Below are 15,706 nucleotides of genomic sequence, written 5' to 3' on the forward strand. Positions count from 1 at the left end.
TCGTCAACAAAAAGAATGGTACTACCTCCGTCCTGGTTTATTGGTCCTCATTGTATTCCGTGCTAAATTTTGACCATAAATTTATCTAACAAAATGTCCATGCGTGTCATCAAAAATTATATCATTGAAAACTATGATCAAATATGAATCCAACAATATAATTTTTGTTGACATGCATTAACATTTTGTTAGTCAATTTTGGTCAAAATTTGGCATGGAATACAATGGGGACCAATAAACCAGGATGGAGGTAGTAACTTACTCCTATCTATCTACCATTTGATTTACAACAGGCAGTTTGAAGAAGATATGCTTCACAAACAACGCTCCACTTTTCCCCGCGAACTTGTCAAATGCGCTGCCTTTTGTCATTAGAAAGGAATGTGAACTGTTGTTAATGTTGTTATCGGCCCAGGTTACCTATATATCCATTCCTTTTGAGTCAGACTATTGTTATAATCTGTCTTTCCATTTCATTTCCACTCTATTGCATCTGTGCACCTTTCTCTTGATTTGCCATACAAATAAAAGGTGTTGTTGTTCTTCGATCGTTAGACAATTCAGATGGCTAGACATCCGAATATACGACAAGTACATAGCACCCCACAGGATTAGAGCAATATTACACTACCTTGAGAAGAATAAAATCATGTGACAAGAAGAACCATCTTAGGCCTGGCAAGGTCGGTGCATTAATTTTGCTCTAAGGATGGATCGATGGAAGATGGAAGTGATGGCCCTTGCAGCATGCGGTGCTCACTGGGAGTGTGCTGGACCGGTGTGCGACCCAATCCAGGTAGTGGCTTGGATGGGGCATCCGGCTTTACATGTTAGGCTTTGGTGCGATGTCTGTTTGGTATTAGGCCCGGATATCTGGTACACCTTCATCAAGGGGATAGGAGTAGCACACTAGTAGAAAACAGGGCTTTGGTCCAGCCCAGATCAGAGCATTAGTCCCGGTTCTTTTACGAACTTGGACCAATGGGTGCATCAGTCCCGGTTCGAGCGGCCAGGGCGCCATGCCGGGCCTCGGCAGGAACCAGTCCCGGTTCGTCTGACCCCGTTGGCCCCGATTGCAGACACAAACCGGGACTAAAGGGCCTCGCTCTTGGCGCAGCCCCTTTAGTCCCGGTTGGTGGTTGGAACCGGGACCAAAAGTTGGCCTTTAGTCCCGATTTTAGACACAAAATGGGACTAAAGTTTTGCATATATATATATATATATATATATATATATATATATATATATATATATATATATATATATATATATATCCGCGCCCCCTCCCCCTCCTCTGTTTTTTTGGCCCTGGAAGGGTGGGAGGTTTGTGCTACTCTGTTCTCACCTCCAATGCACATGAGGTGTTTGATGAAATGGCCGACTCACACTTAAGTTTTCTCCTCTCCAAGCTCGACCTCTGAGCTACATTTTCCCCAAGATTTGTCTAGGTTTGACAGTGCACCAACTACACAAGTGTTGTAAAAGGTTAGCAACTTCATCATTTCATCTCTTACTGCTAGTTTAGCTCATTTCAAATGCTCTATAAGTAGAGTGATTTGTGTGTTTTAGTGGAGGAGTGTATGTGGGAGTTCTTTTGATTTAGATGCACAATTTGAGCTGAAATTAACTTCTTAGAGTATGCATATGCATGTGCAGGGTGCCGTCCCCGTCCCAGTCCTCACCGACGTCGATCGCCTGCGCCGATCTCGTCGCCGGCACCACCGCGGTTAGCCTCTTGTTATTTATCTTCTTTTTAAAAGAAAAAATTCTTACTTGAATGATTTAGATAGGTACTTGTATAATTTTCTTACTTTTATTATTGTTTGTTATTATATAGTGTCATGGTTTTGGTATCCGCCCCCGTCGGTTCTCGTCCTGTCTATGATTCAGATGTGGTATATTATCTTTTATTACTATTTGTTTTATTTAGTGTTTATGACAATTATGCCGACCAACGTGACATAGATATTTTTATCTAGAAGGTATCTGAACCAAAAATTCCAACCAACCCTCTTGTCGAGTGTTAAATTTAATTGAAAAAGAAAACAATTACTTGAAGAAGAAAATGAAAAGAATTGAGGAGGAGAAGATGAAATTGAAGTTGCATGTTGCCGATGTCGTTGATGATCACAAGATCCAGATGAATGCAATGCACTTAAAGATTAGAAAGATTAAAAAATATGTCATTGATAATGAGGTTTGGTATCATTACGTTGTTGGATCAATTGTTACCTTAGTTGCGATTATGATCGCATTTATTGTTGCATTTAAATGTTTTACATAGTTGTATGTTAGTTTCAATGAATGTTTTAATTAGATGCTCTAGAGAGCTATATGTTGTTCTATGAGAACTATGTATGAACTTTATGTATCTATTTTTGCAGTAATAACATTTTAGCACTAATTAATGTACTTTGATTTTAATATGATGATGAACTTGTATTAATTTGATCACTTTTGTATTCATGATGTTTTATAATGGTTTTTTATACACTTAATTATATAATGCACATAGATGAACCGACAATGGATGTACGGTGACCGGCGCACCTCCAAGTACATTGAGGGCCTGTGGAGGTGTGTCTAGCACCGTTGGTGGGCGTGTGAAGGTGTGTCTCTGGCGGATCTATCTTTGATGGATTTGCTCGGATCTCGTCGTTGTTCGTCTACGTTCGCGTGTCTTCGGATTGGTTTTTTATGATCTACGTTATTCTTCATCTGCGGTGGTCGCTGTTCTGGTGCGCTGGTCCTACGGGGCCTTAGCACGACGACTTCCCGACTGTCTACTACAACAAGCTGTGCCCGACTCCAGCGATGGAGGGGCGATGACGGCGGCGCGCCTTCGGCTCGCTTTAGTGCTGGTAGTCGTTGCTAGGTGGTCTATGGATTTGGATGTAATTTTTATTATTTTTGGTATTCGTTGTACTGCCATGATTGAAGATGAATAGATCAGAAATTTTCTTGCAAAAAAGAAGTACATTGAGGGCCGGCATAATTTTTTTGAAGTGGCTGAGGCAAACAAGCAGAATGGTTTTATGTATTGTCCATGTCATGTCTGTGAGAATACAAAGGATTACTCTAACTGGAAAACCATTCACTTGCACCTGCTTGAGAAGGGTTTCATGCCACACTATAATGTTTGGACCAAGCACGGAGAAAGGGGGTTATGATGGAAGACAATGAAGAAGAAGAGGATGATGACAGCTAACCTATGTTCTTCGAATACGGTGATATTGCAACGGGAAAAGCTTATTGATGTATCACCTTATATGATCTTTATAAATAATTAATAAAATGACTGAGTGCATCGTCCAGATACAGGGGCGGGGGTGCATCCTCCTTTTCTAAAAGAAAAAGAAGAACCATCTTGAAGAGAAAACATTGCATGCCAAAGTGAAGTGAAGTCATCTGAAGGAGCTTCTTACTCAAAATTGGAGAAATCAGTTGCAGCGCGAGTCTCATGACCGATTTATAGCAGGCTTAGACCGCACGCCGCTTGCATCTTAAATCTGAAGCCATGAGCCGAAGAGGAAACTCGTGCCGAGAGCCCGTCCGAGACGACGGGAGCTACCAGAAAAGGTTACCGGGATCGCGAAGCAAACTTGGGCTTGTTAAGAGTCGGCGGGAATCGGCATCGGCATGGATGGCACTGGCGGTTGCTTGCATGGCCCTAACAGCTGACGCTTGTGCCCATGCAGAAGCTCGTTTGCTGCCTATTTTTTGCATTGTTGGTGCTGTCCTGTCCCTGCTCCTAGTGGACTTTTCGTAGACGCATTGGCGCCAAACCAGTGATGCTTTTTTGTCACGGCTATACGTGGGGTGAAAGTGAACAAACAAGCTGGAGATCGGTGACTTAACAATTTTCCGTTCTCGTTCGGCCTTGTCCTTCTAGCTTATGCCTGAAATCCTCCTGTTCCGATGTTTCGGTTGCGCACGAGAGAACACCGGAGTGCTATCATCCAGGCTCTAGATGCCTTGAACTCGAACACTCCACGCAATCTTAAACAGCTACAATGGGAGAAACGCATCGCGCACACGCATACAGGCGTGTTCGTCCTGCCACTGCCACGGTCCAGTACACATCCAGGCATACACCCACCCAAGACCCTATCAATCTCGCGGCATTTAAGCCCGGGGCGACGCTACGACTCCACAGTGGCCAGCGCCCACTCTTGCATGGACCGTCATCAAGCGATCATGATGCGAGAGACGAGCACCGGCGCACAGGAAGTCCACCTCCGGAACCGGGACACCTCACTTGCCACCCCGACTTCCCTTTCGACCCCCTTGAATGCCCGTCCCTCTCAGGCCCCGTCGGGGCGCCACGTGGGCGCCCTCGACGGCGACCTGGTGGACCATGCCGACACCGCCGCGTTGCTCTCAGAGTTTCACGGTGGCCGGGACCGAGCCCGGCGAGGCGCGCGCGGTGAGGTTGCGTGCCGGAGGTCGCCGCTGGCCTCGGGAGGCTTCACTAAATGCGGCATTGATGGCCGCGGCACGGCCAGCCGCTGGGATCACGCCCCAATTATTACTGATCAAGAATCTGCCTGTACGACCACCCTCCGCAACGTGCGTACCGGACTGAGCTTCTGGTTCCAGATACGTACAACAGCCCGCGAGCGAGCACCTCTCAGCTTCAAGCATTGATTCGCCGGCGGCGAAAGAGCGCTGCTCAATGACGCCGCCGCCGCCGCACGCCGTCGCCCCCTAGCCTAGGTGAAACGTACGGGTCGGACAAGGAAGAGCGAAGAGACGTTTACCTGCAATTATTGATCAGGGCAGTATGCTTTTTTACACAAATTGAACCTGTATGTGTGGACGTCAGCTCCGTCAGAAACAGGCTCCGTCCGGTATGTGTGGGCACCCAGGAACTGATGGTGCTGCTTTACTGCTTCTAAAAACCTCAGGTACAACCAACATGGCACGTCGATGGATTAACGGCAAAAGCCGATATGGGTCCATGAACTCAGTCAGGGTCACCCCGGTGTAGTTTCCTCACAAGTGCAGTTCATCTTCCTGACGAGAATGATTCCTGCAGGAAGTCGTAGAGCTCCTCCGCAACTGCCAAGGGGTATTCTTCCTGCGGCAGAAGCGCGCCCGGGACCTCCACGAATTTGGTCACGCCTTTGGCGCCCTTGAGAGCCTCCATCTCGGCCTTGGACCTCTTGGGGGAATTCAGCGTCGACACCACTAAAACAGGGACATCTCCATCCAACTTGGCAAACAGCTGCAGGAACTCTTCCCTCGACTGGACGGGGTCGAGAAGGCCCGTCAGGAACGCGGCAGGGACGTATCGTGCGCCTTTTCTTTTGGTCAATTCATAGCGGCTCTCGACGATTTCTGGTGTCACATTCTCAGGGTTGGCATACACATGGGACTTGTACTGGGACTGGATGGACTTTTCGTTGCTCACCAGAAGATTGTACATCATCCAGCCGATGGCTGGGGCCCTGAGGGTTCCTCGTAGAAGCCCGTACCTGTTATTGACAGGTCAAAAGTTATTTTAGTGCGGTCAGCTTGAATCTTATGCACTAGCAGACCATGTATCTGTAGAAAAATGGCTAATAGTGGTGACATATCATCTACATCAGTACTTATTCTGTGTGATTTCAATGCATACTGCTTTAGGTCACACCTACAATCCTCCATCACAGGCTTCACTAATCAGTTAAATATATATATCAGCATAAGTTAAATGCGTGAGGCTACACATGAAAATCAGTACCACAGCACAGAAATGACAATCTGCTTTCTCATAAAGCCATTAGACCAATTTGGAAAATGAAGTGCCTGCAAATGGTACTGTACTTTCCATGTGCAGCGACATAGACAATTCCATAATGACAGCCAAGGCCAAACATAACTAATGGAATCACTGCATAAGGCAGAAAAAACAATTTGGAACATGAAGCCATAAAACCAATTTGGAAAATGAGTGCCTGCAAATACTACTGTACTTTCTCTGTGCAACCACATAGACAATTCCATAATGACAAACAAGGCCAAACATAACTAATGAAATCACTGCATAAGGCAGACTCGTTCGTACACAAACATTTTCTCAATTGCACCCTAGCTGTGGGGCCTACACATCACCATGTTGCAACTGCCTACGATCGAAAAGATATGTATGCAAAACAGTGCTGCAACTAAATGCAAATCTGTACTAAACCACGTAGAAGATTTTACTAACAGTGTTGCAACTGAAAGATTTGTACTGAACCAACTAGCAGATTTACTGTTTGTTGAACGAGATGCTCCAACCTACCTAAAGGCATGTGATAGCACTACTGATAGGCATAAACACTACAGAATAAAAGGCAGGATGAGGTACTATTTGATACAGTATAATGATGATCAAAAGGGAGTATTTTCTCCTATAGTCCGGTTGCATCTAAGGATTATAAAGATCATCTTAATGTTTCCACAGCTTCACAAACCTCACGATTCTGGGTATGTTTCATGCCTATCACATCTGTATACCACATTTTGTATATTCACCCTTGACAATTGACATACACAATGAACAACAAATATTGTGAGGAAAGGGTCAGGGAATATAGCCATAGCCCACAGGCATGAGGCTTGTAAATGGAGTGTCTACAGATTTTGTAGTCAAGACAGCACAAGAAAATATGCAAACTGAGTGCATTGGTAGTGGTGATCATGGTATTATGCTATTATCTTTAAAAAAACTCTTAACAAAATAAGTGCCCTGCCTCCACCTGATTTGAGCATACACAAAGTTGCACAGATGACAGAACACAAGAGTGCCTATAAAAGTATTCTCTGGCAAATATACGTAATACCATAAGAATTAATAAGCGCAAGTTTACTACCTTGTTTCCATATCAGAACCTCGGCCAAATACAATTGGAAGGGGTCCAGCCCAAGTAGGTGCAACAGCAGCAACCGCAGATGGTCTGATAAGGCCCTTCCCAGCTGCACGGATAGCTATGGTTGCTGCATGACCACCTCCAACAACTACCAGTTCACCATCTGAACATAGTGTAGACAGTGCAAGCATACACCCGCATCGTTAAGTCACTACTGAGATTCAAACAGAACAAAATTTTAAAGTGATTGCCGTTACTGAATAATTGAAAAATCATACTGACAACAGACGTCAATCTGACAAACATCGATCAACTAGAATTTGTTTTCTGCTTTCTGGCATATGTTCTACTTGTTAACATTGACAAGAGAATATTCCCATGGTGGCTTTGGCTGTTCTGCTGAACTCTATAAGCTTCCTTTAACTACATTGCTCTACCCACGAAGTACTAACATACGATAATTATGTTCGGAACCGTAACCGTAAGATGCCAGCATAAAATGGCCAGCCAGCTTTCATGTACTAGCCAAGAAGAATGTAACACTTTCTCTAGAATATTTCAGTTGGCTGTGAATGATAATGTTGGGCAGGCATAATTTCGTGCATAGCACAAACATACTACTTCTGGGCTCTGGTTGAACCACTAAACAGTTTGAACCATACATATACTTTTCATAACAATGGTTACAATAAGCATATGCAGGTAAAGTAGGAAGCTACCATTAAAGGATAGAAGAATGAGTCATATTCGTGAACCAAATAACCGTAACAAAAGCAAAGTGCATAGAATCAAGTACTAATTCCAGGAAAGATGCTTGCAATGACAGACTACCAGTTGACTGAAAGAGTAAATTCTGTTTTACCTGCATCCGCCACAGGACTATTTGGTGAGTTCAGTAGCTGAACCAGAAAATTCTCCATCACATCAGCATTATAGTTCAGTGATGGCCTGTCTGAATAACCCAGACCAGGCCAATCAACAATAGTAGCACGGTAGCTGAGTTCTCCTTTCCGTGTCACAATATCTTTGGCGACCACCCTCCATTCCTCCACTGTGCTAACATCAGAAATCGTAGGGATCATAAGGATGTTCTTCACATTCTCAGCAGTCCCCTGCTCATGTTCCTCATAGTAAACGCTTACTGGTTTATCCTCAAATGTCCACTGCCAATTTCCAGTCTAGAAAAGCAATACCAAATAATGTTAGACAGATAATACCACAGAGAGACAAAATAAAGTTGCTCTTGTGACCACAGTTAGCAGTCCAATGTTGTGATATTTGCCTCTAAAGTAGTCGATATTCACTGAGGACCTTAACTTTAACAAATGCATGCACTAACCATTGTACTAGCGGAATATGTTGAAGTAAACATGGTATCACAAACTTCAGCAATATTTTGTGCATATTATAGTACTAAGTTCAGCACAATGTGGTCCACTGTTTGTCTGCCATTGCCTAAGAGGGACACCTTCTGATACTTGGGATCAATGCTACAAAGTAACAGTAGTATCGATGAGAATGTTAGCCACAGTATCAAAGCAGGGTGGATGAACTGGCGGCAAGCATCTGACATCCTCTGTGACAACAAGGTACCACAAAAGGTCAAAGGTAAGTTCTATAGGACGGCGATCAGATCTGCCATGCTATATGGAGCGGAGTGTTGGCCTACTAAGAGACAACACATCCAACAAATGAGTGTCACTGAGATGTGCATGCTAAGGTGGATGTGTGGCTATACAATAAAGGGCTGGATTAGGAACGAGGGAATACGTGATAAGGCAGGGGTGGCACCAATTGAAGAGAAACTTGTCCAACACCAACTAAGGTGGTTTGGACATATCCAACGGAGACCTGCAGAAGCATCAGTGAATAGAGGTACTTTAAAGAGTAGCGAAAATACTAGGAGGGGTAGGGGGCGACCAAAGTTGACATGGGAGGAGGCGGTAAAAAGAGACTTACAGGACTGGAATGTACCCAGAGATTCAGCCCTTTATACCACTGCATGGAATTCAGCAATCCATGTACCAGAACCTTAATTTACATTCCTTCACTCTGTTTACGTGTACTTGATCCCTTCTTTTATGGGTTTGCATAGGTTTCTGTTGGTTTCATCTCTAGCTTACCTCAACTTGCTTGGGACAAAGGACTTTCTTGTCATAGTACCAAGTTCAGCACAACGTGGTCCACTGTTCAAGTCTTCAAGGTCATCAAGAAAAAACTTAGCATTCTGTTTTGTTTGCCTCACAATTCCTATTTCCATTTTTTTCCCTGTAAAGTCAATTCCTTATGTCCCAACCTTTCATCATTGTTACTATAGGAGCAATATGACATCAACTTCGCTCTATCTTAGAGAACATGCAAGTATATGCATAAACTCAGACATACATGACAATTAATGAGATCGACATAGCAAAATCACTGCACTAGCAATCAAGTAGGTAGAACCAAAGATAAGGCCCTGGCATGACACCGACTGTGAATAAGAACTAGAAAGAAAGTAGATGTGCCAGACCATTAGGGAACACTGAAGCTAAACCAATTAAACGGACCAACTACTACTGGATAAGCAGATGAAAGGGAGATAAAAAAAGGAGGAAGCATCTGTGCATCCTCCTCTTAAAGAGGTACCTAAGGTTTTCAAACAGTTTGCAAAAGAAAATTGGCATGTAGAGAGCGCACATTTAATTTACATTTAAAACTTCAAGGCCCAGCTCAACTGATTTGGAAGATACGAAATTGACAGGTAGCAAAAACATATACTGATGGCAGCGAAAAATCACCACTCATGCACATTTTTTTCTTTTCCATCTCTTCAAACTGAGGTCGCATTGGTCTTGAGATTTTGTATGACATTTTTTTTAAGTCCAGCAGGAGAGCTGCTGGTTATCATTGATAAGAAAACACACTGTGCAGGAGATGTTTACAGGGGTAGAATAGAACAAAGGGAAAAAAAAGGGGCGCTGCCCAGAGGAAGACTACTCTCGCAAGTCCAGGTGCAAAGCACCCGCCATTTGCCACAGCTGGATCTCATCAGTCAGGACTGATGCCGGCCGCGCCGAGTTTTGGAAAACCCTCCTGCACCGCTCCTTCCAGATTGCCCAAAGCGTCACCACCGCAATGGAGGCCGTCCTCTTGCGGTTCGACGGTGCACCAATCAGATGCCGCACCCAGCCCGACGCGTCCGCCAGTTTGTCAGAGCGAAAGAGGGGGGAGAGAGAGAGAAAGAGAGAGAACAGAGATCAGGCTTGCGGGGTTCTGGATAATGTGAGCCAAAAAGGTTAAACAATACTGACCATGAAACAGAACACCTCATATGCATGTGGACAACACTGCACTACTGAAGATACGTCTTCATCATATTGTAAGTAGTATAGACTCTCTTTCATCTTGTAGTGATTCCACCTTGTCAAGAAAAATCTACAACGGTGTTTTGATAATTTGACCCAACAGTCATCAATGGATAGCATCAGCATAGATTTGAGATTTTTCTCTACTTCCATTTCATACTGTAAGTAGTAAGGACTCCATTTCTTTCACGTTACAGTAATTCCACCTTGTCAAGAAAAATCTACAACAGTGTTTTGATAATTTTACCCAACAGTCGTCAATCGATAGTGTCAACATAGATTTGAGGCTTTCTCTAGGGCTAAACATCTCGCACAAGGTTAAACTGATCATTCAATCCAATTATTAATCTCTGTGCCACCTTACTTACTTACTTACGAAGCCTTTTATCCCAAACAAGTTGGGGTAGGCTAGATATGAAACCCTTTCACGAGGACTTCCCAGGAGGTCGCCCATACTACTCTCGCCCGAATGGGTTTCATATCCAAAAGACTGGCTAGTTTTTACGTTGGCACGCCAAACCTATCACAACCCTTAGATATGAAACCCTTTCACGAGGACTTCCCTGGAGGTCACCCATCCTAGTACTACTCTCGCTCAAATGGGTTTCATACCTATGGGACTGGCTAGTTTTTACGTTGGCTCGCCAAGCCTATCATAATCCTCCTCCTTTACCCGGGCTTGGGACCGGCTATGCCTAGAAGACATAGGCGGAATATAATTGGTTTTACAATGGAAGAAGGATATTGTGTTGCAGGATGCAAATTAGATGCTCCCTCCCTCTCTCCACTTTGTAAGTGAAGGGTTCAAGGTAAGCTCCACGTAAAGTAGAATAGAAGACGGATCAAAACTCGACAACCACCCCAGCATGCTGCATAGCTACTAGAAGGGGTGGGCGCGCTTTGCTGCGCCGTTGGTGTTGTTGGGCTTCTTAAAAAGAATTACTCACTATGTGTTTAAAATATAAGGTGTATTACTTTTTGAAAAGTCAAATCTCTTTCAGTTTGATCAAATTCACAGATAAATATATCAAAATCCATAATATCATATCGGTATCATCAGATTCGTCATGAAATGAATTTCCCTTTTTTCTGTTTAAATCGTGGACGTCAATATTTTTGGCTCTAAACTTGGTCAAAGTTAAAGAAATTTGACTTTTCAAAAAACTATTACCCCTTATATTTTGGAACTGATAGAATATTTGGTTCGGAGGGTGAGGGCAATGATAGAGTTTCTTTTATTTTTATTTATGATGCAGTGATTTGGTGGGCCTTTCACGGTGTGATTCTGTGTTATCCGCTAATCAACTGATAATTCTGTGGGGATTTCTGCGTCGGTGGCTGCATGTACTATATTGGTGCTACAGTATCGGATGGTGGCGCTTCTTTTTTCTAGGTGGTGGGAGGGTGTGCGGGGTTGATATGTTTTTACAGGCCGACTGCTGCTGATTGATTTGAAAAAACGTTGGCCCGATCAAAATCGTAAACTAAACCCAAAATTGAATACTTCAATCGAATGAAAGAGTTTCAAAATTAGGGAACATAGTGAATTAAAATAATTGAATGGAAGATCCCCTTGAGAAACTGTTGATCCGGTCAGAATCGGGTGACCCAATTCTAAATTGAAGACCTCAATTAATTGTGATGAGGTCTTAAAAATTAGAAAGCATAGTGTACAGTGTAAAAGAATTAAATGGGAGAGCTTTGAGAAATTATTGACCCGTTATAATCGGGTGACTCAATTTCAATTGGAGACCTCAATTGATTGTGAGGCTTCTAAAATTAGGGAGCATAATATTATAGAGGATCTAGGAGTGTACACTTAAGTGGCACGTAAGCTCTGCTAGGCATTGATAATATTTTTAAACAGTATATGGAAGTTTCTTGAGACTTAAAACCTAGGAGTACCAAACAAGTCGAGATCTAAATCCGCGTAGAATAAGTTTCCGGACCTCAATCGTGCTATGACTCGCGGCTTATTTCAACCGATTCCCCAGCCACCCAATACAACGATTCTGATGTGCCCAAATCCGGCAGCCAGCCACACCAACGATTAATGTTGATACTTTGTATTCCGCTACCCAAGTGTTGGACGATCTCACCTTGGAGGGCGAGTACGCAGGCTTGGAGGCGGGAGGGGCGGCGACGCAGCGTACGGCGAAGCGCCTCGCCCGCCGGAGCGGAACCAGGCGGCTGGAGGCCGTGACGGCGGGGGCTAGGAAGGCGGCCGTGGCCGCCGCGGAGGGGCGCATGAGGGGAGTGGGAGCCGGAGGCGGGCGCGGCGCGGCGTGGGGAGTGGAGAGGAGGCGGACGACGTGGGCTGCGGTGGACTCTGGAGCTCGACGACTGGAGACTCGCCGTCGTTTTGTTTGCGCCCATGTCTTTCCTCTATAGCTCCTTTTTTTTCCCACACCACTACTTAAATTCCTTGTTTCAAACAACAATTTAAATTCCTTAACCACTTGCAGTTCAGACGAATATATGTATTCCAATTGATTATTTGTTAGATCTGAAATCCTACAGCATCTTGGGACCCTTTTGTGCGGTGTGCAGTGCAGATTGACGAGATTAGCGGCGGGTAGAGTAACGGAGCTGGTAATCGATCGGGGCCAGATTAACCATTTCCCTCGAAGAAAAAAAGAATTTCCATGTCTCTCGTGCAACCACGTTTATATACCTGTAATAAAAAATAAAAATGTGAAACCACGTGTCTTTGGTGGAAGCCATGCATTCACGTGGGCACTTCACATCTCCACATTTCAATTTGACGATTGAGCAGCGCTCCAGAACAAAACAAGCCAAAAGATCAGTTCAAAAAAAAAAGATGAGCGTCCTGATCAGACTACCTTTGGGTCTGGTCCGTAATTACTTCTCTCTTGCATCTGATGGGCCGGTGAGGGAGAACTAGTACGAAAACCGGCCGGAGCCCTCTCCCTGGGGCGCGTCTATACCTCGCTTCAAGCTAGTCGGATCAATATCTCGCTTAAGCGAACTCACGAGTGGGCTATGGCCTTGATCTTGTCAATCCTCGAGTGCCAGGGGAAAGCCTTGTTTCGGTTCACCGGAACAGGCAGCGGCGGCGTCACGACGTCATTTCCTTCATGAAGATGCCGCCTTGGCTATGCAGAGGCCTCGGAGTTGGAGCTTGGGGCGTCTCAGTTCACGGTTTGAGTTGCCACTCAGGACATGAGCCTCCGGGGTGCAATGTATGCCATTGCTGTCGCTTCCGGCGTGTCTTCTTCCTCTAGCTTGGCTTGGTCCGGCCACCCACTTGCCGACTTCTCTAGGCGATATGGGTGGGGCGGTACGTTGACCCAGCCAGTCTTAAGGTTTTTGTCGCGGCTTGGTTGTGTAGTGTATTGGTAAGGCGTGGTCTGGTTGCTCGGTGTCCCATCTCTTCGCCATCTTAGGTGGAATCGGGCAAGGAATCTTCCTTTGCTTTCGATTGTCGTAGCATGGTTCTAATCCCAAGGATTAGCGTGGAGTTGTTTGCCTATTTGGCACGGTATCTATGGTGGAGTGGTATTGGCCGCTTGTTCCTTCTTCTATGAAATGATGATACACCCTTTCATGGTGTATTCGAGAAAAAAGAGATTTCAACAAGTGCCTACATACGGAGAAAAATGAGTGAATCTACACTCTAAAATATGTCTACATACATTCGTATGTTGTAGCCTAGCTCCTTTGGGGCCAAGGGGGCATTGCCCCCCCCCCCCCCCCCCCCCAAAAAAAGTAAAAATGGAGTACCAGGATTCTAACCCTGGTCGATTCGCTAGGAGCGGCTGCTGCAACCCATCCCAGCAAGCGCTTGGGACATGTTCTAGTAACAGATCGAGGAAACATAAACTAACTGTCAATCAAACTTTACGTTAAACATTTAAAAGAATGTTAACCAAGCATTTGAAAAAATGTTAAATGCGTACAGAGAAAATGTTTCTCATGTATACACAAAATTTATGCAGAAAAATGTAAATGTTTATGAAAAAAGTCGTTCATGTATTTAAAAAATGTTAATTAAGCATTTGAAAAAAATGCATCTTGTATTGGAACAATGTTAACCTAGCATTTCAAAAATGATAAATGTGTATTAGAAAAATGTTGACCATGTATTCAAAAACTGTTAATCTCATATTTGAAAAATGTTAAAAATGATTTACATTTCTTGAAAACTTTTTTATGCCTATTTTTTTCCATACACATCATACATTATATAACAACTATTTCCGATGTAGACAAACAATGTTGAACAAAAAAGAAAATCGGTGGAAACAATAAAAAAGGAGAAGCCAAATAAAAACCAAAAAAGAAAAAGAAAGAAAATAAACTCAAATAAAAAGAAAAATCGAAGAAACCAATGCATAAGAATGAAAACTGTGAAAACCGAGAAGAAACAAAGAAAGCCTATGAAAAAGAGAAAGAACCAAACAAAACAAATAAAGAAAAGAAAAAACCAATAAAATTGGGAAGGAAACAAATAAAACCAAAGAAAAACTAAGGAAAACAAAAAAAAGAAAAAAGTGAAAATCTCTACTACCTAAAAGAAACGTAAGGTTCCCTCTCCCCTCTTACATTCCGCTCGCTTCGTCCAACCTCTGGTACCACCCCCTCTCCCCCAATCGATTTTCTTTTTGCCCTCCACCGGTTTTCTCCCTACCGGTTTTATCCTTGGTTTTGTATTCTTTTCTTATATCTTTGGTATAAACAAATAATTCACGTATGGTAACCAAACGCAATCAATTCATGCATGGTAATAAGAATCTGATTTCATAACACAATAACTCGATGAGGATGATCAATCTCCTTCCTTCTTTCAATCAATTCTTTTCTTCTATTTCCTTCCTTTCTTTTATCAGCATGGTAGAGATTCCCTTCTTCTATCACCGTGGTTTACCTGGTGCCAATCTCTACTACCTAAAATGTTTTTTCCTCCCTTTCAACCGGTTTTCCTAAAAAGCAGCCCTAATTAGTGGCTTTATTAATTTGACTCCATCATCTCCTTCCCAATCAGCGCTTTGGCTCCCCCGTCTAGGAGCACGACACACCCTGCCACAGCCCTACGCCCTGCTCACGCCCCGCTCCCTACTCCGGATAGAACGATCCCCAGCTCAGCCCGATCTCCCGTCCTCTCACCTCGGTTTCTTGCCGTCTATCCTGTCCTACAAGCACGTGACTTCTGCTCCATGAACCCTCTCAGATCCATCCAAGAACGGGCCCCCTCTGATCCACACCATTCCAGATGTGAGGACAACACCGCCGCCACCATCGTACCGTCATCGCACCCCTCCATTAGGCGAGAAGGACGCAGCCGCCGGGGTGAGGAGCCTACCTCCGCTTCACTCCCAAGAAGTTCTGTTTCCTTCAACAGAGATGGTTTGGAAGATTGGGGATGTAAATCATGTTCAAGCTTCGACTGTGACCTCCATCATTTTGCCCCCCCCCCCCCCCCCCCCGCGATTTTTTGAGGACCGGCGGGAACCTCGGGAGGTGCAGAGGCTGTGGACATGCACCATCAACACTAGCAAGATA

The 15,706-nt window shown here is 44.1% G+C and overlaps 1 protein-coding gene across 1 annotated transcript; it reads right to left on the reverse strand.

The window, feature by feature from the left end:
- Window positions 1-4,738: 4,738 nt before the first annotated feature.
- Window positions 4,739-12,591, reverse strand: LOC123112123 (uncharacterized). Its single transcript, XM_044533045.1, has 4 exons — window positions 12,283-12,591; window positions 7,699-8,014; window positions 6,840-6,999; window positions 4,739-5,477 (listed from the first exon to the last, which is right to left on the reverse strand). Exons 1-4 carry the CDS (start codon window positions 12,430-12,432, stop codon window positions 5,009-5,011), a joined length of 1,095 nt encoding a protein of 364 aa, XP_044388980.1. The 5' UTR covers window positions 12,433-12,591; the 3' UTR covers window positions 4,739-5,008.
- Window positions 12,592-15,706: the final 3,115 nt, after the last annotated feature.

Source organism: Triticum aestivum, chromosome 5B (genome assembly GCF_018294505.1).
Source record: "Triticum aestivum cultivar Chinese Spring chromosome 5B, IWGSC CS RefSeq v2.1, whole genome shotgun sequence".
NCBI classification, from domain to species: Eukaryota; Viridiplantae; Streptophyta; class Magnoliopsida; order Poales; family Poaceae; genus Triticum; species Triticum aestivum.